Here is a 27,316-nt window from a genome sequence, read left to right as displayed (position 1 = left end):
GGATTGGAACAGAGCTCCACCACTCGGTACTATGAGAATCCCACAGGCGTCCTCTCAGACCCGCGATGGCCTTCGTCGACGCGCTGCTCCGCACGCCCGCGGCCCAGCGCACAGGAAGCCCCGAGGCCGGCAAGGGCGCCGCGCCGACGCTCCCTGCCGGCTGGCCGGCTCCCCGCGCTCGCTGGCCCGCGCCCAACGCTCGGTTCGTGGGACGCCCGCGGCCGGATGCCCTGCGTCCGCACGGTCCTCGGCCTCCTGGCGGCCTGTGGCGCCATCGCCTTCCTTGGCTACTGCATCTACTTCGACCGGAGCCGGCGTGGCGACCCCGCGTTCAAGCGCCGCCTGCGGGAAAGTGAGTGAGACGGCGGCGGAGGCGCGACGGGCCGGGCTGGGCGGGCGGCGGTGGGGCTGACCGGGCCCCCGGGGCGAGGCCGGGCCGCGGGGGCCGCCGCCGCCTAGGAGCCCGCGGGGCGCACGCAGGCATCTGCAGGGCTCACGACCAGCACGTGGCACGTTGTGTTTGCAGAAAGAAGAGCCCAGCAGCGAAAGGCTGAGGGACGGGGCGCCCAGGTGAAGTGCTTTAGCGACGCTGAGGTGGCGTTACAGTGAGTAACTTCCCGCCAGTGCAGGTAGCGGCTCGGCCTCAGGGTCCCTGGCGGTTTCCTGAGCAGCCATTTCCCATTGCCTCGATGCCTGCCCGCACCCCGCTTCCTCTCGGGCAATATTTAGCTTTTATTGTCCGACAGCGGGAGGAAGGAAGGAAGGAAGAACAATCTGGGGTCGTGAAAAGGCAGTAATAACGTGGTAGGAAAAGGCACTTGTTTAGTTTATAAAAAAGAAGAAAAAGGAGCCTTTGCCCTTCCTGAGCCGCGTGAGTGCGCAGTCGCTCGGTCCTGAGCCACACCAGACACTTAAAGAGACCCAGGTCTGCCCGGCCCTGTACGGTGCTGTACCGTCCACTCCTGTTCTACGGGGCCTTTCTTCTAGCTCAGAAACAGGATGTGTCCTCTTTTTCTCCAAAATGGAATTTGATCAGTCGTTTTGAAGGATAATCACGATTATCTTGGTGATTGGTCCAACTTAACCAACTCACTTCATTTCTCAAACAGAGCGTTCTTGGGCTGTTCTGTGAAATTTTCATTCGGTTGATGCTCATTTGAGCGCCTCGCATTTGAGTCTCTGCCCGTGTGAAGCATTGTTCTAAGTGTGGCACAGGTTAGCAATGGCGAAAGAACATGCCCCATGTAACAGGAGCACAGGGGATTCCCTAGTGCTGCTGCTGCTGCTGCCGCCAAGTCGCTTCAGTCGTGTCCGACTCTGTGCGACCCCATGGACGGCAGCCCACCAGGCTCCCCCATCCTTGGGATTCTCCAGGCAAGAACACTGGAGTGGTTGCCATTTCCTTTTCCAATGCATACGTGCATGCTAAGTCGCTTCAGTCATGGCCGACTCTGTGCGACCCCATGGACAACAGCCCTCCAGGCTCCTCTGTCCATGGGATTCTCCAGGCAGAAATACTGGAGTGGGTTGCCATTTCCTTCTCCCATTCCCTGGCGACTCAGTAGTAAAGAATCTGCCTGCCAATGCAGGAGACCTGGGTTCAATTCCTGGGTGGGGAAGATCCTCTGGAGAAGGAAATAGCAACCCACACCAGTATTCTTGCCTGGAGAACTCCATGGACAGAGGAGCCTGGCAGGCTTACTGTTGCAAGAGTCCGACGTGACTTAGCGACTAAACAACAACATCAGGAGCACAGAGGAGGCTGCTAAGTCGCTTCAGTCGTGTCCGACTCTGTGCGACCCCACAGACGGCAGCCCATCAGGCTCCCCCATCTTTGGGATTCTCCAGGCAAGAACACTGGAGTGGGTTGCCATTTCTTTCTCCAGTGCATGAAAGTGAACAAGTGAAAGTGAAGTCGCTCAGTCGTGTCTGACTCTTACCGACCCCATGAACCGCAGCCTACCAGACTCCTCCATCCATGGGATTTTCCAGGCAAGCACAGGATCACTTTCAGGGCAAGGTTATCATGGAGGTGTTCTTACTTATTGCTACTTTCACCTTAGAGCTTAAAACTTTATCTTATTTTACTCCTGAATCTTCAGTTTGAGTCGGGCGGGATGGGGATATCGCATTTTTGTTCCACGGACTTCCCCAGTGGCTCAGACGGTAAAGTGTCTGGCTACAATGAGGGAGACCTGGGTTCGATCCCTGGGTCAGGAAGATCCCCTGGAGAAGGAAAAGGCAACCCACTCCAGTACTCTTGCCTGGAAAATCCCATGGATGGAGGAACCTGGTAGGCTACAGTCCATGGGGTAGCAAAGAGTCGGACACGACTGAGCGACTTCACTTTCTCTTTTCACCTTCATGCATTGGAGAAGGAAATGGCAACCCACTCCAGTGTTCTTGCCTGGAGAATCCCAGGGATGGGGTCGCACAGAGTCGGACACGACTGAAGCGACTTAGCAGATTTAGCAGCCCCAGGGCTACCTGCTGAGTCATCTGAAGGCTTACTCCCTCACATATCGGGCAGTTATGCTGGCTGGCCACTTAGCTGGGACTGTTGCACAGAACAGCTACACAGGTCCTCTCCTTGTGGCATGGTCTTCCTCACAGTATGGTGGAAGCGTCGTACTGGGTAAGCAAGTTTGTAATGTATTTGTGCATGTGTGTGTGTGTTCATACACACAGTTGACCCTTGAACAGCAAGCAGTTGGGGCAGCAACCCTTCTCTCTTTCAAAAATCCGAATACAACTTTATAGTTGGCCCTCTGTATTGGTGGTTCCAAATCTGAGGATTCAACCAACAGCAGATTCTGTAGCACAGTAGCACTGTTTATTGGGGAAAAAAAAACACATATAAGTGGACCTGGCAGTTAAAACCCATGTTGTTCAAGGGTCAGTTGTATATATGTATTTCTTTATACATATATTTGAGAGAAAACATGGAGCCTGCCAGGTGCTGCCAGTTCTGCCTCATTGAGACCCACTCAGTTTTGAAGGGAGAGGAAATAGACTCCAGCTCTTGTTAGAGGAGGCTAAGTTTTGGAAGTGCAAGCAGAACTGGGAATATTGCTGTGGCTGTTTTTGGAACATGCAGTTCTTCACGGAAGACTTTGAGGGTGGCAGATCCCTCTATTCAGTAAATGTTTGACAAAGAAAGGAGTCACAGTTGGGGATGGTGGGAGGTGAGGTTGGAGAGCTAATTAAGGGCCTTGCATCTGGGAAGGCTTTGAAGACCTGAAGTTAAGAAATTCAGATTCAATGGGGGAAATCACTGAAGATTTCTGAGCAGGAATTGTTTTTAAAATAAGGGGAGAAAAAAAACTTTTTGCGTTAGATCAGGCAGGAGTGTGCTAGATGAATTCAAGAAAAGGAAAGTTATTGCAGCAGTTCAGGTAAGAGGTAATCAAAGTCCTGAACTGTAGTGGTGTCAGTGGCAATTGGTGATGAGAGATGTGAGGTAAACTTTCCAGAAAGAATAGGTAGTTCATGCTCGCTGATGAAAGGGTAGTGGAGAACAGGAGACACAGATTTCTGGGGATTCAAAATGGAGTCTCATAGAGAAAAAAGGTACAGTTGACAAAGAAAGTAGAAGAGGGAGTATTCAAGGCTGGGCATGAGAGAGGAGATGCTTTCCCTGGGCAGAGCCTGGGTCAATTCTATGGCCCTCTCCTTTCTCTGTCCTTATAAATGGTTGAAGTTAGTGTTTGTTGGTGTGATTATTTGATTAATGCTTTCTGTTTATTAGAATCAACTCCACCAGGGCAGACCTTGTCTGTGTTTTTACTCTCCATTGTCTCCCCAGTGCTTAGAACACTGTCCAGTATATTGTAGGCACCCAACAAATATTTGTTGAATATTGTTGTTTATTGTTCAGTCGCTCAGTCGTGTCCGACTCTGCAACCCCATGGACTGCAGCACGCCAGGCCTTCCTGTCCATCACCAACTCCCGGAGTTTACTCAAACTCATGTCCATCAAGTCAGTGATGCCATCCAACCATCTCATCCTCTGTTGTCCCCTTCTCCTCCCACCTTCAGTCTTTCTCAGCATCAGGGTCTTTGCAGATGAGTCAGCTCTTTGCATCAGATGGCCAAAGTATGGAGTTTCAGCTTCAACATCAATCCTTCCAATGAACACCCAGGACTAATCTCCTTTAGGATTGATTGGTTAGATCTCCTTGCAGTCTAAGGGACTCTCAAGAGTCTTCTCTAACACCACAGTTCAAAGGCATCAGTTCTTCGGCATCAGCTTTCTTTATAGTCCAACTCTCACGTCCATACAAGACTACTGGAAAAACCATAGCCTTGACTAACTAGATGGACCTTTGTTGGCCAAGTAATGTCTCTGTTTTTTAATATGCTGTCTAGGTTGGTCATAACTTTTCTTCTAAGTAATAAGCATCTTTTAATTTCATGGCTGCATTCACCATCTGCAGTGATTTTGGAGCCCCCCAAAATAAAGTCTGCCATTGTTTCCCATCTATTTGCCATGAAGTGATGGGACCGGATGCCATGATTATTGTAGACAGAGAGAAACAGCTTGTGCAGAGGCACAGACCTTGAAATTGCAATATTTAAAGTGTGTGGCCAAAGAGATAGCTGAGTGGTAGTTTGGTGTCTTAGCGTGGAAGTCTTTGATGCCAAATTTAAAAGTTTTGAAACTTTTCTGTTGTGGTGGATAACCAGTGATGGTGACTTTATTTCAATAAATGGATGCAATTATTTTTTTTTTTTGAAGTATGGGGTGGAGGAGGGAAGTCAAAGACAGGAAAATCAGTGGCAGTCCAGGAGGGAAATGATAAAGATCTGTTTATGTCAAATGAGGAAGAGGCAGAAGCAGGATTTTTCAAATGTTCTTTTATATAATTCTCTTCTAGTTTTATAGATGAATAAACTAAGGCACAGAGAGATATCTCTTCCTACTTACAGAATCTCTGTTCTTCCTCAGCCCAGACCTTTTTGTTTCCCACAGCACGGTCTGTGATTCGTCTGCATTAGATTTACCTGGGGCATTTGTTAAAACAGATTTTTTGACCCAAGCACCAGCCATTGTGATTTAGGAGGTCAGAGGGAGCCCAGTGGTTATGCCGGCAGTAATTCTCAGACTTCAGAATTTAAGAGTCATCTGAGGAGCTCATTAAAAATCCATATTCCTGAGCTCTACTCAGAGAAATTGATTTGGTAGGTCTAGGTGGAGCCCAAGAAAACTGCAGTTTTAATAGCTCCTTAAGCCCATCCTTTGTGAAACACTGATCTCAGATTCTGCATAATCCCTCTTCCCCCTGGAAGCTCCTTCTCTTCTCACTAAGTGAACTCAAATCTCTAGACCCGGGGCCCCAGATTTTGCCTGCCTGCCAGACTCTGTAGTCTTCGATGTTCTGTTGGCACCTTTGCTTTGTGTGTTCAGAAGTAAATTCATCATCTCATCCCTTGTCAGTGTTCCTTCTGTTTCCCTCTGATGCTGATATTGCTCTCTGTTGTGACCCTGCTCAAACATCAACCTCATCTTCCACAGTCAATCCCCAATTGTTATTTTTCTGTTTTGTGTCTCATACTCTGGTCTTCCCCGGTGGCTTAGCAGTAAAGACTCTGCCTGCTGTGCAGGAGATGGGAGTTCCATCCCTTGGTTGGGAAGATACCCTGGAGAAGGAAATGGCAACCCACTCCAGTATTCTTGTCTGGGAAATCCCATGGACAGAGGAGCCTGTTGGGCTACAGTCCATGGGGTCAAAAGAGTTGGACACGACTCAGCCACTAAACCACACACAACCATCTCATACTCTTTTCCCTTTCTGTTTGCATTGCTCCTTCACTACTTCAGGCTTTTATTACCTTTTACCCAGAATATTATAATAATTTCCTAACTTGTCTTACTACCTCTTATGCTGTCAGAATAAATTCCTTCTAATCTGCAGCTCTGTAACGCAGCTCCCTACTCTGCAGATGAAAGATGAATCCACTTAGCTTCGCACCATGGACCTGGCATCATGGGTGCCTTCTATATAGCTAGCCTTCTTCTCCTAGGAATTAGACATAATATATGGAAAGCTTTCAGTCCATAGCTGGGCTTCAGCAACTGGTATTTATCATTGTTGCTTCATTCACCATATTATAATCCAGCTACGTAAGATCACTTGATATTTTCCCTGCAATTTTGTGTCAATTGTACTTTTTTTAAAAAAAAATTAGACCACTCAGGATTTCTTCTTTAAAAAAGTTATTTAAGTTTTTTGGCTGCACTGGGTCTTTGTTACTGCATGTGGGCTTTCTCTGGTTGCCGGGAGCAGAGAGCTACTCTCTGTTGCAGCAAGAGGGCTTTCTCGTTGTGGTGGCTTCTCTCACTGCAGAGCACAGGCTCTAGGCATGCAGGCTTCGGTAGTTGTGGCGCACGGGCCTAGTTGCCCCGCAGGATGTGGAATCTTCTTGGACCAGGGATTGAACCTGTGTCCCTTGCATTGACAGGCAGATTCTTAATCACTGGACCACCAGGGAAGTCCACTTGTATTCTTTCTTCATCAGACTTTCACTGAGCTTCTCCACATTTCAAATGCCATCTTTTCTGAGGAACTTTCCCTGGTCTCCCAACCAAATGGAATGTGTTAATATTTTGAGCCTCAGAAGACACTGGACTTTGTTGTTGATGTGTTACTAATCTCAGGCATGCTTATTTTTTCTCTTGGTTAGACTCTGGCCTCCGTGGGGATGGGCACAGGAGTCTAGATCTACTTCTCTCTCCAGCTCTCCCTAGAGTGTCCGATTCACTAAATATCTCTTGAATGAAACTTGTGATTGTTACTGATCATCAGCATGTCTGCTGAGAAAAGCTTAAAATCTGCTGGTTCATCCTATTTAAAAAAGATAATTCTTGGGGAAAACAAACACAAAAACCCTCCAGATATAAAAGACTGAAGGTGAAGTGACTGTGGAGTGCATTCTTTGAGCATGGTTTGCCCACTTTAGCTTTAAGGACAGCTCTTAGCTTAGTACCAGTGATGATCCTATCCTGTGAACCTGGTCACTTTCTTGAAACAGGCTGTAGCAAACCATAGCATCCTTCTGAATATCACCAACTGCCCTGTCAACCCCCACCATGCCTTTTGCTAAATCAACAAGGAGTGTTAATACTCTAAGCAAGAAAATAGGTTTGCAACATACTAAGAAAGCTACCTTTGTTAGAGTTGGTTACAGTGGATTTCTCCTGTGTGTACTTAGCAAGCTGGGTAAAATGTGAAGTTGTTACAAACATCTTAACCAAACTTGAATATGCCATGTTTTTCTTTTTTTTTCTTTTAGGAGGGTGAGGTTCAACTTTTTTTTACAATTATAACCAGAGCTAAATTAAGAAATTACCCTAGTCGACTGACTTTATTTCTCAGAGTTGTTAGATCTAAATGACAATATAACTCATGAAAATATATGGAAAAGTACAAAAGCTGATGTAAAATGGTGATCAGGGTGTCAAAGAATTAAGGTAACTGAAGAATAAAGCTGGCCAGGCTACAGCCTGGCAGACAGTGGGTATGCTGGTTTCACAAGGTGCCATCTAGGAAGGCCATCAAATGTGCATGGTGACAAGTCACAGCCACCATCTGCCATGTTTTTCTGCTTTCCTTTTTAGTTGCCTGAAATTATAACTCCATTTTAAGAAATTGTTTTAAATATAAAGAGCAACTGCATTTGTCATACTCTGCATTTAGAGACTAGATTCAAGATGTGCTTTTAAAATAAAAGTTAGCCTGCCAGGCTCCTCTGTTCATGGGATTTCCCAGGCAAGAATACTGGAGTGGGTTGCCATTTCCTTCTCCAGGCAATCTTCTGAACCCAGGGGTCGAACCCAAGTCTTCTGCATCAGGCAGGCATTGGCAGCTGGATTCTTCACTGCTGAGCCACGAGAGAAGCCCTCAGTTTTGCCTAGTAACCATATACCTTACAGTTGTTACTTATTGTTAAATATTCTGTGACTCTTTTAGTTGTGGGATCCAGCAAAAAATGAAAAATTACAAGAATTTTTTCTGCAAGAGGTACGAATGGGAGAACTTTGCTTATCCAGAGGTAAGAATGTAAACATACTTTTGTAAGCAGTTATTTATGATAACTGATGTTTGAGAAATATTTATAGATTGGTATTTTTATGTCAAAAAACTTAACTAGCTAGATGTGTTAACCAGCTTGCTTCAGTTAAAGAGAAACTGTCCCAGCATTTTCACTTCATTGTTGTCCAGCTCCACTGTTAAGAGTCTGTATTCAAGTTCATGTTGCAGTCTTGGAAGTGGGCAGAGAGAGAAGCACAGCCAAATACAAGAACACCTTATTTACTGTCAGATAAAATTCTAAGTAAATGAGTTTTCCAAATAACTAAATGTTGTATGAATGAAAATGTAAAAAAAAAAAAAAAATTAACTTTATAAAATTTTTCCTGCCTAAGCATATTCTTAATAAAATACTTACTTTGATGATAAGATTATTATGAGTGATCATTCAGTGTAATGATACCTGTGGGGGTACCTTGCACTTAATGACCACGAATTGTATTTTGAATTATGACTTATCCTCACATACACCAAGACAGATTTGAGAAACTTCACAATGTTGTCAGGTAAAATGATGGTAGATAATATAAGTATTTTATAAACATTGTATATAGCAATATCTTTATTGTGGTGTTTAACGCTAGAAAGAAAAATTGTTTTGAAGCTTCTTATGTAAAGCATAAATATTGTTGGATGAATGGGCACCACACCCATTTATGTCTTTTTTTCACGTGTTGCAAATTCCCATGTATATCACAGTGCCTACAGCTATTTCTGCTTCTCTTTTTTGTCGTTTTTGGAGACTTTTTTTCACTCTGCATTTAGAGGGGTAACATCCTCCAGGATTTATAAAAGCAAGAAGTCAGTCAAAATCCTGGAAAACTCATAGCAATATCCAAGAATACTTTTTAATCTAATGTCTCAATCCAATGTCTTAAATATTTTAAGAAATGAAGAAGCCATTCAAAGGCATTGCATATTAATCATTATAATTTGAAATTTTAGTACTTTTATTCAGTACAAATATTTTCTTTAAGGTATTATTATAAATGGACTAAAAAGTCTGTTAAATGTTAGTGACAAAATGAATAGTTAGAGCTGACTTAAATGATGTAAATAGGAGTTATTTTACACAAGATGATGAAACATAAGCTTTAAGGACTTTCATTTCCAAGGGCCTCTTTGAAGGTTCTGGGAAGGTTCCTGCCAATCTTGTATTCTTAATTTCATATTCTTTTTCTTAAAAGGGGCCCCAGATTATATAAACTAGGGGCCACACAAGTCTGGATGAAGCCCTAGATACTCCTTTGATATAGAGGCAATTAAAATACAAAGAACCTTTCACCTTTAACATTTTTTGAGTTAGGACACTATAAATATGGATAGGAAAATGATGAATTATAAATCAAAAGAAAAATAATTTTATTATATTTTATTTTTATTTAATCTTCGAGAGCTATCATAGATATAGAGGTGAATATTACAAATATTGAGATGATGACAAAAATTGCAAACTTGATGAGTTTTTAAATTTTTCTCTCCAGGATAACATTATTTCTGTGAGCCCCTAAAATAATTAGCACTTTTAGGGTTATATACTTCTATTTTATTTCTAAAATTCTCATTGGTTGCTTATTCTTTAAATCCCCACCAAACCCAAAACCAATTAAATAAGAATCTCTGGGGTAGGACCCAGGTATCAGAATTTTTTTATTGAAGTGTCGTTGGTTTACAATGTTGTGTTACTTTCAAGTGTACAGCACAGTGGTTCAGTTATACATATATTCTTTTTCAGATTTTTTTCTCTTATAGGATCTTGAGTATAGTTCCCTATAGTTCCCTTGTTGGTTACCTATTTTGTATTTAGCAGTGTGTATAAATTAATCTCAGATTTCTAATTTGTCTCTCCCCATTGGTTACCATAACTTTGTTTTCTGTTTGAGTCTATTTGTTTTGTAAATAAGTTCATTTGTGTCATTTTTTTAGATTCCACGTTAGTGATATGAGAGTATATTTATCTTTCTGACTTACTTCACTTAGTATGATAATCTCTGGGTCCATCCATGTCACTGCAAATGACATTATTTTGTTCTTTTTTATGGCTGAGTAGTATTCCATTGTTTATATATACCACATCTTATTTATCATTCACCTGTTGATGAACATTTAGGTTGCCTCCATGTCTTGGTAAATAATGCTATAGTGAACAATGGGGTGCATGTATCTTTTCAAATTATGGTTTTCTCCAGATGTAATATACAAGTTATTATTCTTTAAACTCCCCTAGGTTATTACCACACGCTGGTTGAGAAACACTATTCTAATGCAATAGTTTTTCAGCCAATTTTCTGTAATGTTTTCTCCAGTCACTTCTGCCACCACTGCCAACCCAGTCTTCACTACTTTGCTGTCAGGTAGTCCTGTAGCTGTCTCAGTTGTTTTTATGTCTAGGTAACCAGAGGGACCACAGAGCCAAAACTTTTCACAGAAACTTCTGACTAGCTAATTTGATTGGATTTAATCATTGATTGACGTAATTAACCAAACTGATTAGTTTTGCGGTTATTTTAGCTCCATCAACTTGAGAGCAGTCACTATTATCCCTTTTTCTTTCATTAAAGGGTTTGATACAAAGTGTTTGTTTCCTACTTAGTTGTATTAAATATGTCAAAATTTCAACTTCTGTTATTAGAAAACATGTGAAGGAGAGGCAGCACACTGTAGTCTCAAGGTTCAGAAAATTAGGTGCTATTACTAATTCTGGCATTAATTAGCTTTGAAACCTTAAATTGATCTTTGCCTGATTTTCCTAAAAGGAGATAGTGAGATTAAGTCATTACATGTTTTAACTTAAAGTCCTATCATTAATTTCCACTCTTCACAAATTTTCATTCTTATTTTATAGCCAGTCATCCTAAAACTCATCTGTCTTCCCCTAGATACATAATTCATGGTTACACTAAACTGTGCTTCAGCTCTTTAATAATACAGTCTATTTTGTAAAAGTCTCATTTAGCTAGGATATCAAGATGTCTCATCTGTAATATTTCATCAACCACATAGGTAAAGATAACTCATCACTAATGACAGACACCAGCCTTTTTAAAATAAACTCAATATTCCCTCTTGCATACCCGAATTGCAGAACATGAACACTTCCAATTCAAGAGTGCACTTTTAAATGGTAATTTGGGTCAGAAAGTTATTCACACTGTAGCCTGATCACAGTGAATCTAATAGGCAGCTCAACATTTCCGTTTATACTAGTTATTCTTTGAGACTTGTTCCTGGTCTTTCAGAGAAGGCAATGGCACACCACTCCAGTACTCTTGCCTAGAAAATCCCATGGATGGAGGGGCCTGGAAGACTGCAGTCCATGGGGTCGCTGAGGGTTGGACATGACTGAGCGACTTCACTTTCACTTTTCACTCTTATGCATTGAAGAAGGAAATGGCAATCCACTCCAGTGTTCTTGCCTGGAGAATCCCAGGGACAGCGGAGCCTGGTGGGCTGCCATCTATGGGGCTGCATAGAGTCGGACACGACTGAAGTGACTTAGCATAGTCTTTAGTTTTATATGCTTTCTTGATAATTTGTAGAATATATGTTTGAGGCACTTTAAAATCCTGCTCTAAACTTATCAATCTATTCAGGAGAGCATCGAATGGGGGTTGAACATCTCAGCAATGCCCTTTTGGTGTGTGGGCAACCACAGGAACTTCTGAAAGTTTTCAAACACACACTTCCTCCCAAGGTATTTGAGATGCTGTTGCACAAAATTCCCCTTATTTGCCAGGTAAGCACATATTTATCTTTGTTAAATGAACACTGTAAATAACCATGTTGGGCTTGATTAGATAAAAATAGCAAAGTATGTGTGTGAATGACCCCAAGTTTTAAATGAGTAACATCTCTGAATTTTTGTTTGCTTTTCTTAAGATGAAACAAGTTTCTTCTTTCATGTTCCTTTGACTATGATGGATTGTATATTTTGTTGAGTATTATACATGTTTTAACATTTCAACTTTAAAGTTAACACTGTTTATCTTTGTACTTTCAAAAACATCACTGCTATTGACTGACTGCAGTGTCAACAGAGGCCTATAAGTGGTATTGTTAGATAAATGACCTAATGGCCTATAGAACAAATATAGAAAACTGTAAATTGTTGAAGCAGAATAATACTTCTGCTTTCCAATATGACAAATCACTTTGGTAAATTTAAACATATAGGCTAGTTAGTATTCTCTTAATTACTAGTGTATATTCGTAAGTGGACTGATACCTATTAAAAAATTGGCTTATGAATGAATTTCATTTGATAACAAACTGCTGCATGTACTTATACATCGATTAGAATTTCCTGCAAATGCATGGAATTGTTTAGCTCTAAGGCGCTACTTTAACTTTGGTTTACTTTTTATTACAATTGATCACATGCAGTAGCTAAGAATATACTGTATACTGTTGGTCTATCTTGGAATCGTTCATGGTGGATTCTCAGCTTTTAAACAAAATGCAAAGCAACAGTCTCCACTAAAGCACAATAATCAGCTCTTAAATATTATCAAGCTAGTGTCAGATGGAATGTTTCCTGAAGATATATGAAAATGTAGCTAGGATAAGAATGTGTAGTGCCCACCGTGGCACAAGAAGGGAGAAAAGAAAAGGATCATGCATTAAAATGATTAGCAAGTAACTATTTTATGTATTTACCAGCAATTTGAGGCAGACATGAATGAACAGGAATACTTGGAGGATGATCGTGATTGAAAAACTCTTCAACGTATCCACAGTCCAGTCAGAATGCTATGGAATTATATAGTATAAACAACTGCTCAGTGATATTTCCATTTATTTTACTTATAGTAATAAAATTTTTTCTGTCTCATACATGATATTTTGCTTTAAAATTAACAGTCACAATTGAAGAAACAATGGTTTATTTTTCTAATCAAGTGACCAAGCTGCTGAATCTTAAGGCCTCAACAAGTGTTGCATCTTACTATTTTCATTGAACAATAAGACCTTCTATTTTGATTATTCCTGTATATAACAATTTTGTTTCTCCAGTTGTTTCCATTTGCCAGTCATGACAGGTGGTTTACCATCGTGGCTACTGCTTTCAGAGGATTCTATCAGGTGAATCCTCATTTCCAGTGCAATAGCTGTTGGCAATCTTTCATCAAAAGTCCCACTGTTAGGACTTCTCTATCGTGGCTGGCCAAGGAGTCCTGCTTTGGCAGCCAGGGCTTCATTCTGCTGAATATGATATTCCTGAAATCTCATAGATATTCGTTGAGTCATTTTTAAATACTTCTGTAAGCAATGTTCTGAACAGGTAGTCTAGAAATAAAAAGACCCAAGAGGCAACACAAAAATATTAATTAAAAATATTGTACATATTCTAAAAGCATAACCAGTGGGTACTTTTCTTTTCTTTGAATATGTTTGAGAATTAAATGGTATCAATAAGTCACAAGTGATCATAGCTTTCAACTGTTAATACCTTCATATATTTATAAAAATTAGTACATACTGAATGCTTACCAGTTTGTAGGTACTAAAAACAATGGTAAGTCCCTGCCTTCTGGACTAGATTTTCTGTAGGTATGTTTCAGTAGTAAGTGAAATTCCACATTCCCATCTGTTATTCTGATTGTCAAAATGAAGGTCCAGTAGCAGGTTTGTTCCTTTTTAATGAGAAAGTCCATTCTTAATGTTGCAATTATTATTATAATTTTGGCCATGTGGTGCGGCTTGTGGGATCTTCGTTCCCTGACCGGGATTGAACCCAGGCTGTCAGCAGTGAAAGCACAGAGCCCTAACCACTGGACTCCCAGGGAATTCCCCATTCTTAATTTTCAACTTTTTACTTTTTAATAAGACTATTTTACTTAGCATCTGTCAAACTTTGTCATTTATTTAACAAATGCTTATTGGATTGTTGGTTCTATTAATATGTTAAGTTCTTGGCATGAAAATTTATCAGCATCTTCCACTGGAGGAAGTTTATGTCACTTTTAGCAAATACATAAATGTTTTGAAGAGATTATTATAAGTTTAGATTTGGAACTGGTTAAGATTTCAGAGTCCATCTATGCAATATGAGCCACCAGATTCAAGCTCTGCTTTTTCAAAAATTAACCTGAGTTCTCAGAGTCAGATAGGAGAGCTGTGTCAAGTTTCTCTAGCCTGGGCAACCTTGACTAAAAGCTAATTATTAAGACTCTTTGGGGAACACATGTACATCCATGGCTGATTCGTGTCAATGTATGGCAAAAACTACTACAATATGGTAAAGTAATTAGCCTCCAATTAAAAAAAAAAAAAAAAAGAATCTTTGCTGTGGAACAATATTCAGCAAGTCCCTGGCATCTTCTCTTTAAAAAGTCTGCCATAGTTCAGTGTGGCTGTGATATTAAATTTGATATCATTCAACTCAATGCCACAGAGCCCTTGGCTGTTTAAGTTCCTTTGAGCAATGGAACATATAAAAGATAGCCTAAATTCACTCACACATGAAGAGATGCTCAGCATTGCTCATTATTAGAGAAATGCAAATCAAAACTGCAAAAAGATATCACGTCAGTCAGAATGGCCAACATCAAAAAGTCTACAAACAATAAATGCTGGAGAGGGTGTGGAGAAAAGGGAACGTTTTTGCACTGTTGGTGGGAATGTAAATTGATACAGCCACTATGGAAGACTGTATGGAGAGTCCTTAAAATCCAGGAATAAAACCAGCATATGACCCAGCAATTCCACTCCTAGGCATATATAGTGAGGAAACCAAACTGAAAAAGACACATGAATCCCATTGTTCATTGAAACACTATTTACAATAGCTAGAACATGCAAGCAACCTAGATGACCATCAATAGATGAATGGATAAAAAAGCTGTGGTACATATACACAGTGGAATATTACTCAGCCATAAAAAGGAATACATTTAAGTCAGTTCTAATGAGGTGAATGAACCAAGAACCTATTATACAGAGTGAAGTGAGTCAGAAAGAGAAAGATAAATACCGTATTCTAACGCATATATATGGAATCTAGAAAAATGGTACTGAAGAATTTATTTAAAGGACAGCAGTGGAGAAACAGACATAGCGAATAGACTTATGGACATGGGGAGAGGGGAGGAGAGGGTGAGATGTATGGAGAGAGTAACATGGAAACTTACATTACCATATGTAAAATAGACAGCCAACAGGAATTTACTGTATGGCTCAGGAAACTCAAACAGGGGCTCTGTATCAATCTAGAGGGGTGGGATGGGGCGGGAGATGGGAGGGAGGTTCAAAAGGGAGGGGATATATGTATACTTATGGCTGATTCATGCTGACGTTTGACAGAAAACAACACAATTCTATAAAGCAATTATCCTTCAATAATAATAATAAAAAAGATAGCCTAAATTCATATAATAACTTGGAACAAGTAAAATGTTGAGGGGCATCCTGTTTATATTATGATGACCTTAGAGAATTTTTAGTGGGCAACAGTTTTCATACCTCTTCAGGTTTTACTTCTCTTGTTGTGAAGTCTTTGACACAGTCCAAAAAGCAGGTTTCTGTAAGTTTATTGTAGGTTCCAAGAAATTCCTTAAACTACAAACAAATTAGAAGGTTCTTTAATAACAGGTTTTTAAAACAAATGTTTTAAATACTGATGTATCTAGGCAAAATATCCTGTAATACTTGAAAGGTTCTTTTACTATCTTCAATGGGTATAATATGATCTACAAAATATAGTCAAATTTTCTAGTTGAATATTTATCCTTTCCTGGATTATCTTTCAAACTATCTGAAAATTTTGCTTCATATCATTTAACATCCATCTGTGGAAATGAAATATAAATATTTTGTGATATCACTGACTGACATGGTTGTATCCACTAATGCCTTTATGTTTTGCAAAATCCCTTTTCCTTAATTATATTACCTTACCTGTTTTATCTGATCAGATTCTGGTATTTGTGCAGCCATATTCTTTTGGTAGGTTATTAGTCACCTGATTTAAAAGTAAAAAGTTTTGTCAGTCTGTATACAAATGTTTTTAGGCTAATTGAAGGTAATAAAAACAAGAATAGATTATGAAATAGAATTGAAACACATCTACTTGAAATTACTGTTCAAATTTTATAGATTTCTAACTGATTATGTAATTATATGCCATGCCTCCCAATTTCCCAGATCATTAATAAGAACCTCATAGTTTAGAATTTAATTTTTTAATGTTAGCTAGCTATAAGACCCAAAATCCCTATATATCTAAATCTCCAATTTTAAGACAGTTTGCTCTGTTACTTTGCAAAGCCCTGGGTTAAAGCCCCATTCATAGTAGAATTTTATAGGAAAGAAATCTCTGGTGTCTCTCTATGAGGACTTAAATTAATTGTTCCACTGGTTGCTAACACAACTTAGGCCTGTGCTATTAAAGATCCTTTTTACAAACACCATCTACGTAAGACCTACCAGAAACTTCTGAATATATGACACTGTGATCTAACTTGGGGGCAACAGAGAAGTGAAGATAAGGAAGTCAAAGAGCCTTTCTGAATTACTGGGATTTTCACATATCCTAAATGGAGGACACAGGCTCAGTTAATTCTGACACAGGAAGGTGTCACATTACTTATTCTATCCTGGCTAGTTCTAAAACAGATGAAATATATAAAAGATTTGTATCAAACAGATGAAATATATATAAGATTTGTATAAAACAAAGCTGTTTAAAACAGAAACAACGTGTAAAGGAAGAAAAAACAAATGCTAACTATGTATACTGCAAACTAACAGAATTTATATGTATTATATTTAGCTTTGAGTTTCTTGGTAACCAATACAAAAAAGATAAAAGTGGATATGTATACCATTCTTAGCTAATACCGTGAAAAAAAATTCTCATTATGAATAACAAATGCAATCAATGGTAATTTCATTCCAGCATTCCCAACCATGTATAAAACTTTCCCTCTTTTGCATTTAATCTTCCCTCCTCTTTTGTCCCTATCCTGTATGTTCATGAGTATTACTGCCATTTTTAAAAAGTTCTTTTCCACATGGAAGGGGAAGCACCAGTTCTCATCTACTTGCTATCATAGTCTTATTCCAAAGTCTAACTGTACTGTATTTTAGAGAACCTTTGGTTTAGCAGTAACATAATATAAACTATCTTTTCTACAAAAACTCTTTGGTATCTGCTACAAACAATGCAGTAGCGGTTTTAGATTAACCCAACATTCAGGCAACCCAGTGTTCCATAAACACCTAAAAAGTTATCAAGAATGCTCTTTATTCCTATTTTATTTTACAGCTTTGTAAATGAGATATACATTTTAACTACATAAATTACCTGAAAAATACCAGGAATTAACTAAAGGTCACAGCTTTTCAGGTATTGCTGTGACTATCATCGTTATGTTCTAGGTAAAATACTTCCCTTATAGTTACTCTTTGCTCACTTAAGTCATGAAACACTGATTCCATACCCTCCAACTATGGGACATAATAGAAACCCAAACCTAATTATTACACCATTTTCTAGTATCAACTTCAAACTGTTTTTACAGTTTGAGATCTTAACGGTTACAATTTTGCTAGATAGATGTGGGTAGATGTTGGTAGATAGTCACTCAGTAAACATTTATGTACCAAGTACTGTGCTGGTTATGAAACCAGCTATGCTTCTGAGGTAAGGTGCACTTTATGACTGCTATAAAATATCACTAACCAGTCAAAGAAACAGAGGATTCTGTTAATATATCATACAATGAGGTTTAGGATTTGTGCTTCTGGGAGGATGAGGTAGATGTGCTTTTTGCTATTTGTCTCACTAAGTACAACTGAAACCCCTGGACATTACATGCTTATCTTCTCCACCAAAGGGCTAGGAATGGGGAAGCCTATAAAAGAGAAAACTTATAAACAATAACTGCTGTACTCCAGGCCAGCACAGAAAAAACTGTGGTCTTTATCTCTACCCAAATCAGCATATGCCAGGTAGACTTCTCCCCTCACCAGGCTCTGTAACAAGACACTCCAACTCCCACACCACAGTAGCATCAGAGAAGGGTTATTAGGGAACAGGGGCTTTAATTCTTACTGGGCATTAATAAGGACTGCTCCCCCTAAGTGTCAGTGGAAACAGCATGGGGAGCCTTCCATCTCAGTTGTCAGTGATGAAACACCTTTCTCCCTTCCCTCTGGGGTGGTATCAAAGGAGCCCTAGCTGAGATTCAGGACCTGCCTGCTGCCCCATGGTAATGAGGCCATACCCTCCTGTGGTGTCAGTGGAGGCTATGTGGGGAGCAGTAGTGAGGCACTCCAGCCCCTCTCAGCCAGGGAGAGACCAATGACGGCCTAGTAGAGAGCCACAGCTCCCACTCTCACCAGCAGAAAGGAGGAACATGCCCCAGATCCCTGAAACACACACGCCCCTAAAGTGACAGAGTGAGGAACCTGCACTTCTACCTTCACCTGGCAGTAATGAGATGCCCTCCTCTCCCCAATGAAGCAGTGTCAGAGCAGCCAGCTGTAAGAAAAAGTTTAAACAAATCTAGTCTCAAAATACAAGATGCAAAATCTCCAGGTTAGAAAGAAAAAAACCTCATACTAAGAACTAAGATCTCAAAAAAAAAAAAAAAAAGTTCAACACTGAGATGAGAGATACTAGAATTATCTGACAAAGATTTAAAAACAGCTATTATAAAAAAACTGCTTCAATGAACAATTAAGAATGTTTAAAACAACTGAAGAAAATATAAAGCTCAGCAAAAAGTGAAAAATATGAAACGGAAAAAAACCCAAATAAGCTCAACAGACAGAATCAACAGCAGAATGAGAATGGGGGAATAGAGGAAAGAATCTGTGAAAGAAGACAGAAAACAGAATTATCCAATCTGAATAACCAAAAAATATTGCATAGAATGAAAAAAAATGAACAGAGTACCAGGGATCTGTATGACTGTACCAAAAGATTTAACATTTGTTTTATTAGAGTCCTGGAAGAAGAGAAAGAGGAGCAGGGCTGTTAAAGTACTAGAAGAAATAATGGCTGAAAACCTTCCAGATTTGGCAAAAGAAGTTTATAGATTTAAGAACTAAATTGTATTCCAAAAAGCGTAAATACAAAGATAACCACATCAAGATACATCACGGTCAAACATTTAAAAACTAAAGACAAAAAATTTTAAAATCTGCAAGAGAAAAAGAGACATCTTATCTATAGGGGCTACACTATTAGGATGACAGCAGATTTCTCACCAGTCAACCCAGAAACCTGGGCAGAAATATCCTTTAGGAATGAAGGTGAAATCAAGACATTCTCAAAGGTAAACTAAGAGAATTCATTACCAGTAGACCTGCCTGAAAAGAATTAAAGTTCTAAGCAGAAACGAAATTATAAAAGGAGACTTGGAACATCAGGGAGGAACAACCCAGGAAGAAAGAACGAGTAAGTACAGTACATTTCCCTTCTTGAGTTTCCTAAATTATATTTGACAATTGAAGCAAAAATTATAAAACTGTCTGATGTGGCTCCAAATTAAAAGACACTTGCTCCTTGTAAGGAAAGCTATGACAAACCTAGACAGTGCATTAAAAAGCAGAAAAACTACTTTCCCAACAAAGGTCTGTATAGTCAAAGCTATGATTTTTCCAGTAGTCATGTACAGGTGTGAGGGCTGGACCATAAAGAAGACTGAGCGCTGAAGAACTGATGCTTTTGATCTGCAGTGATGGAGAAGACTCTTGAGAATCCTTTGGACTGCAAGGAGATCGAGCTAGTCAATCCTCAGGGAAATCGACCCTGAATATTCACTGGAAGCCAGAGCTAACGCTCCAATACTTTAGCCACCTGATGTGAAGAGCTGACTTATTTGGACCCTGAGGCTAGGAAAGATTGAAGGCAAAAGGAGAAGGGGGAGGTAGAGGATGAGATGGTTAGACAGCATCACCAACTCAATGGACATGAATTTGAGGAAACTCCAGGAGCACAAAAGATCAGACACAACTTAGCAACTGAAGAACAACAAAATAAATGGGTAAGTAAAGGGAAGTAAGGCTTCCACACTTCACTGAAACTAGTAATATGCTGACACCATTAGACTATGATAAGCTTTGTATATCTCATTTAATACCTAGAACAACCATTAGAAGAGAACAACATAAGGAGATAATACTCAAAAACATTAGATTAATAAAAATAAATTCCAAAACGTATTCAAATAATCCACAGTAAGGCAAGAAAAACTAGAACAAAACAAAAAAGCACATTTCAGCCTTAATAAGCAATTAGATTAAATATAACTGGTGTAAATAATCAAGAGACAGATTGGCTGAGTGGATTAGAGAAATGACAAAATATACGTTGTCTAAAGTGACTCCTGATACAGAGTGAAAACAAAAGGATGGAAAAAGATTTATCATGCAAACATTTACCCAAAGGAAACAGTGGATATATTAATACTAGATTAAGTAGACTTCAGAGCAAAGGAATTTACCAGAGACAGAAAAGGACATTAAAGGTCAATCCATCAAGAAGACACAGTTCTCCTACATAGGTGCGCCTTCAGCAGCACAGCTGTAAAATACGGAAAGAACTGAAAGGAGAAAAAGGCAAGTATAGTTGCAGATTTAAACCAACCTCTCCCATCAATTGATAATATAACTCAACAAAATCCACAAGGCTTTTAAAAAACACCATTAACCAATAGGATACGATCTACATTTACAGACCATTTCACGTATCCAGGCAATAGTACTGGAGTGGATTGCCATTTCCTTCTCCAGGGGATCTTCCCGACCCAGGGATTGAACCCGGGTCTCCTGCATTGTAGACAGACACTTGACTGTCTGAGCCACCAGGGAAGCCCTAATGTAATACCACAGAATACACATTTTTTAAATCAAGTGCCAATGGAACCCATACCAAAACAAACATATCCTGAGCCATAAAGTAACCTCAATAAATTTAAAAGAACTGAAATCATACATAGTCTGTTCTTAGACCACAATGGAATCAAACTAGAAACCACTACCAGATAACTGGAAAATTTCCAAACATTGGAAAATAAACAGTACACTTCTGAATAATCTATGAATCAAAGAGGAACTCTCAAGAATTTAATTAAACTAAAATACAGCATACTAAAATTTGTGTGACATAGCTAAATCAGTGCCAAGAGGAAAATTTTACGGTACTAAATGCATATATTAAAGACGAAATGTCTCATGCGACTTCCCTTGTGGTCCAGTGGTTAAGACTTTGCCTCCCAGTGCAGGGGATGTGGGTTTTGATCCCTGGTAGGGGAACTAGGATCCCATAAGCGGCAAGGCAACTAAGCTAGTGCACTACAACTACTGAGTCTGCCACTGCAGCTAAGACCTAACACAGCCAAATAAGTAAATTTTAAAAAGGGAACTGTCTCAAATCAACAGTCTATGTTTTTATTTTCTTTTAACCTCAAGAATCTAAAAAAGAGCAAAATAAACCCACTTAAAGTATGTAGAAGGACAAAAATAATAAAGAGCCGAAATCAGTGAAAATGAAAACAAAGCAACAAACAAAAATCAATGAAACAAAGATCCTTTGAAAAGACTGTAATAGACAAACCTCCAGCAAGACTAACAAAGAAGTCACAAATTATCATTATCAGGAATAAAACAGGATATGGTTAATATAAATCCTGCAGATTCAAAAGAACAGAACTATGAACAACTTTATATACATAAATCTAACAACTTATTCATGAATTTAGTATTATCCTAATATTAAAACTAGACAAGATAGTACATACAAGAAAACTATAGAAAAATATCTTCATAAAATAGACATAAAAAACAGAAATAAAAATCCTTAACAAAACAATGGCAGATATAATCCACCAATATGTAAATGTGATTCACCATTTTAATTGATGGAAAAATAAAAGTCATATGATCTTATAAATTGATGCAGAAAAAACTTTTGATAAAGTCAGTCCCCATTCATGATAAAAACTCTAAAAATTAGGAAAAGAGGGGAACTTCTTCAACTTGGTAATGTACACCTACAAAAAATCCTACACCCTATACTACACAGTTAATGGTGAAAAACTGAATACTTTGCCCTAAGATAGTGAGCAAAGCCAGATGTCTGCCCTTAATACTCTTTCTCAACATACTGCTTGAAGGTCTACCCAGTGCAGTAACTCGAGAAAAGGAATAAGACATACAGACTGTAAAGGAAGAAAATAAAACTGTCCCTCTTTGCAGATGGCATGACTGTGAACACAGAAAAATCCCAAAGTCCCCAAAGAATCTACAAAGAAATTCCTAAAACAAAATAGTTTAGCAAGATCACAGGATTCAAGATAAACATGCAAAAATTGTATTCCTATATACTTTCAGTGAACAAATGGACACTGAAAAACAGAATACCATTTATAATCACTCAAAAAAGATTTAAGGGTAAATCTGACAAAGCACCTACAAGACTTGTATGCTGAAAACTATAAAATGCTGATGAAAGAAATCAAAGACTTAAATGGAGAGACACATTATGTTCACAGCCTGGAAGACTCAGCATAGTAATGATGTCAATTTCCCCAAAATTGATATACAGGCCTAATGCAATTCTTGTCATGGTCCCAGTAACATTTATTATAAATATGAACAAGATTATTTTTAAATTTATATGGAAGGCAAATGGACTTAAATTCAAAAAAATAATAAGTAGGAAGAATCAGTTTGCTTGATTTCAAGATTTAACTACATAGGTATAGTAATTAATATTGTATGGTATTGGTGGAAAAGCTGACACATAGATCAACAAAACAGGACAGAGAACCAGAAATAGTCACACAATAGGACCAAATGATTTTTGGTAAAGGTGCAAAAGCAGTTAAGTGAAGATAGCTTTTTCAACAAATAGTGCTGGAATAACTGTACATCTATAGGCAAAAAATTTAACCTCAAAGTAAGTCTTTTACTTTATACAAAAATTACCTCAAAATAGACTTGGGACTTAAATATAGAACATAAAACTATGAAAACTTATAAAGATAGGAGAAAATCTTTGGGCTTTAGGGCAAAGAATTCTTAGCCTTCACATGAAAAGCAAACTACATATCTGACCGATAACTAATAAATAACCAGACAACATAAAGAAGCCTGCAGACTCTAGTAAAAACACAAATAATCCAATTGGAAAATTTGCAAAAGACATTTCACCAAAAAGATTATACAGATGATGAATAGGCACACGAAGATGTTCAACATCGTTAGCCATTAGAGAAACAAAACCACAATGATATATAGCATTATACACCTATCACAGTGGTTGAATTAATTAATATACAACTATCATATGACCCAGCAATTGCACTTCTGGGCATTTTTCAGAAAGAAATGAAAACTTATATTCACACAAAAACCTGCACATGAATGTTTATAGAAACTTTATTCATAACAGTCAAAAAGTGGAAGCAAGCCAGATGTTCTTCAACAGGTAGACGATTAAACAAACTGATACATCCACACCATAGAATACTATTCAGCAATAAAATGAATGAGGTACTGATACACCAATAGCCTGGATGAAACTCAGAGAATTACGCTAAGTGAAAAAGGCCAATCCCAGAAGGTCATATATTGTATGACTCCATTTATATAACATTCTTGAAATGACAAAATTATAGGGAAATTATTAGTGGTTGCCAGGGGTTGAGGAGGGGCTGGAGGAGGAGGGAAGTAGATGTTACTATAAAAAGGCAACATGTGAGACTTCTGAAATGGAAATGTTCTGCATCGTTACTGTATCAATATCAGTATCCTGGCTGTGATACTGTACTATAGTTTTGTAAGATGTTACCATTGTGGAAGGCTGGATAAATGGCACAAGGTATTTTTTTTTCTTATAACTGTACGTGAATCTGCAATAATCTCCAAGTTTGAGGTTGCCAAGCTTTCTACTCCCTGCCCAAGAATAAGATACAATATGCAGTGTGGTAAATGTTAGCAAATAATCAGAACTAGAGTTCTTTTGTCTTACTACTCCAAAAGCAGCCTGAAAACTGGTAAGATGACTTTTGTGGGTAGGTGTTAAATGAAACCTTTGTTTTGTGAGAACTTAAATTTCCAAGTTTGCAAATTATAATGCCCAAATCAGTTTTTATTACTATCCTAGTATTTCTTCAGTTTAAAATTCACATATGTGACTTTCTCAGGCAGAGGTCAGAGAAGCAGAAAGTATGAAATCTTTAAATGTTGTGTCAGTTTCAAAAGCTGGTAACACTGTGCTGACTCCTCATCACTTCCCCTTTCATATATAATTCATAGTGACAAATGATTGTTATTGGGAAGTCTTTGAAGAGATACAGATAAGGAACACCCCTAAATATTATTTGTTCTTGGTACTGTCTTCTAATATACAGTCCTTAATAGTATATCTCCTCCTTAAAATGAAATAGTTTATCTTACTTCAACAGTAGTAAATCTGTTTCTTGAGAATTTGGAAAATAAAAAAAAAAACTTTCTAGTACTCAAAGACCACTGTGTTAACATTATGATCTCTTTTTCTCTAGAATCGTTCAATGATATATTTTCCAGTATCAAGATTATGGTATACCTAAGTGAAGGAACTTGTTCCTAGAAAATATTTGAGATGATTGAGTGAATAAATGATTTTCAAATTTACCTGACTTAAGTCTTCTAGCATTCTATTTTGCAGTTATTTAATCATTAGTTATGCTGACTGATCAAGTCCAACAGCGACACAAACCACCTGATAGTGAGAAGAGGTAGAAGCAATATAGCTGCCCTTTTATTTGGTCCTAATTACCTTTTACTACAAGCAAATGTTTGTTATTGTAGAGGCAAATATCCAACCAAGGTGATACCTCTTGTTATATGCTTTAAACCTGGAGAGGGAGGGAAGGGGTCTTAAGAATGATTACAACAATGCTAAGAAATTTTTGTATCAAAATATATAAAACCAGGGAACTTAAGAGTAAAAAGAGATGTTAGTCATCAAGCTCAAACCTTTCTTGATGCATGAGTTTCCTTTCTGTTCTGGAAAAGGAATTGTCCAATCTTCGCTTGAATGTCTCCAGTAAGGCCCGATTTCTTACCTGAAAAATGAAAGGATTACAGGATGACTGCTGAGGCCCCTTTAAGCTCCAAGTGTTTGATTAAACCTGAATTTCTTCTGGCTAAATCATATTTTTTGAAAAGCCTCTTCCTTTTCAATAAGCGAAATTAGTTTTCTCAGTCTGAGGTTATAGTTCTTTAGCATATGTGTTATTATGTATTAAAAAACACTTAATATCCTATTTTTCCAGGTAATATGTATGTTCAGGTGAACACACAAGGACCAACAATTCTCTGAAATTTCTGAGTATTAAAGAAAACTAGGGTGTGATGGGGAGATACCCTCTAGTCTTCAGAATTATATGCAGATTTGTACCATGTCTGCAGTCAAATTTCTAATTTTGTTCAAACTTAGTTTACAATAAGTGATTCTTCTGATGTCCTTAGCCACTGTCACTATAATTAATCTTGGGTTCAGCATGACTGGTACTGGTAATTGGAAATCTTGTGATTTAAGCAGGATTCATGAATGGATAATAAAACTACAGGGTGATGGGTTATTGGCGAACAGGATATACCCATTGTAGTATCAATGCATTTCACAGGTTACACAAAAAGAAAACTTTAACGCTGGGAGATCTGTCAGTCACCACCTTAACCAGCGTGATACCACCTATGTGGTATTCTTGCCAGAAATGTTTGATGTGACTCTGATCATGAGAGAATAATTAGGAACATCCACAGTGTAGGACAATGTATAAGATGACTGGTCTTTTCTAAAAATTAAAGTTATAAAGGAAAAGGAGTAGAAAGAGTTGTTCTAGAATACAAGACTAAAGAGTTGTGAATTTTGGATCATGAATCAAAAAAAAAGCACTTCTGAGTTAAAAATAAAGACTTCTGGGGATAATCAGAGAAATTTGAGTATGTTATTTTCTTAGGTGTGATAATCATATTGTGGCTATGTAAAAGTATGTTCTTAAGGAGATACATCCTGAAGAAAATAGGGTTAAAAGTCATGATGTCTGCTACTTTTAAGTGGTTCAGAAAAAAAAAAAAATGTCTGAGAGAAACCAAATAAGTAAAATGTTAACAACAAAAAGAAATGAAAGAAACCAGTCTTGTGAGCCATTTTTTTGGTCCAGGGCTGTCTGTTCTTTATTTGATAGCTCAGCTATCTAAACCAATCTGCACTAACTTGCTATATTGATATAAAATAGGACTCTACGACATGTCCCTTTACATTATTTGCAGCAGGTTTAGGAAATTGTGCCTGATTAACCTTAGAGAGTAGAGGGCAAAGGTCACTTTTTTTTTCACAGTTAAGTTTCATTTAGAAAATAAGGGTGATAAATCATCTCCAAAGTCTCTTACAACTCTGACACTGTCATTATATGTTTTAATTCACATAAATTATAAAACAAATTGTGAACAGGTACTACCTAAAAGCCTAATAAAGGAAATATAACTGAAGTAACAGAAACTCATCAAGATTTAAAAGGTTCTCTAAAGCTGAGCTCTCACTGTCTTTTAATTCTAGGATTTCTCCTATCAAAATAGACAGTTGAGTTGTAAAAATAAAATTTTTCATTTAACTTTTACATCAGATTACATTTTAAAATCTTTTAGTAATGTGTAAATGGAAACGTTTAAGCAATCCATCCTCGAAAATCAGCAGATCAGATTAGGTGTGTTGGCCCTGGTATTCTCTCTAGAGAGAATTTTTCAGTTAAAGGAGGGTCTCCTGCTTGTCAGCTCAAGGTCAAGGCGTGGGTGCCTTTCAGTGTAACTCACTATCCCAAAACAAGACTCCGATTCCCCAGATCTGAGGATGGCTTAGAGCCTCGAATTCCGACACTCGTCCAGTGACACGGTTCCGAGGGAAGTCCCAAACCCGCTCTCGGTACGCGCCGCCCGGTTCCGCAGCCCCCAACAGCCCCAAGTGCAAGAGGCGGCCTCCTTCAGAGACCCTGCCACCTTTCCCCGAGCGTTGCCGGCCGCCACCCGCCTGGAATCCCGGGATTCTATGGACAGAGAAAAGAGACCATACTTAAGGATAGACTCGCGCATCCGACACCATAAAAGGCTGGGGGGCTGCGTTGCCAGTCGACTCGCGAGGGGTAGGGGGCGGAGGGTCTGGTCAAGGCGGGCGCCTCAATCGCTGGATGAAAGAGAACACGTGGGAATGGCGAAGTCAAATGGTTCTT

The 27,316-nt window shown here is 38.7% G+C and overlaps 2 protein-coding genes across 3 annotated transcripts; one reads left to right on the top strand and one right to left on the bottom strand.

Moving 5' to 3' along the window:
* The first annotated feature begins 225 nt into the window (after positions 1-225).
* On the top strand, positions 226-12,803 carry TOMM20L (translocase of outer mitochondrial membrane 20 like). The gene is made up of 5 exons (XM_040226357.1): positions 226-352; positions 527-570; positions 7,971-8,052; positions 11,684-11,826; positions 12,750-12,803. The coding sequence occupies exons 1-5, from the start codon at positions 226-228 to the stop codon at positions 12,801-12,803; spliced, it is 450 nt and encodes a 149-aa protein (XP_040082291.1).
* Positions 9,824-27,316, bottom strand: TIMM9 (translocase of inner mitochondrial membrane 9). 2 transcript variants are annotated; one of them, XM_040226359.1, is made up of 6 exons: positions 27,160-27,316; positions 25,062-25,150; positions 24,862-24,940; positions 15,987-16,050; positions 15,552-15,647; positions 9,824-13,376 (listed from the first exon to the last, which is right to left on the bottom strand). In XM_040226359.1, the coding sequence occupies exons 4-6, from the start codon at positions 16,023-16,025 to the stop codon at positions 13,242-13,244; spliced, it is 270 nt and encodes an 89-aa protein (XP_040082293.1). In that variant the 5' UTR covers positions 16,026-16,050; positions 24,862-24,940; positions 25,062-25,150; positions 27,160-27,316; the 3' UTR covers positions 9,824-13,241. The 2 variants fall into 2 exon arrangements, with proteins under 2 accessions (XP_040082293.1, XP_040082292.1); XM_040226358.1 differs by lacking the exon at positions 24,862-24,940.

This window comes from Oryx dammah, unplaced genomic scaffold, assembly GCF_014754425.2.
Source record: "Oryx dammah isolate SB20612 unplaced genomic scaffold, SCBI_Odam_1.1 HiC_scaffold_26, whole genome shotgun sequence".
NCBI lineage: Eukaryota > Metazoa > Chordata > Mammalia > Artiodactyla > Bovidae > Oryx > Oryx dammah.
The sequence above is the reverse complement of the archived record's forward strand: the minus strand, read 5'-3'. Positions and strand labels throughout refer to the sequence as shown.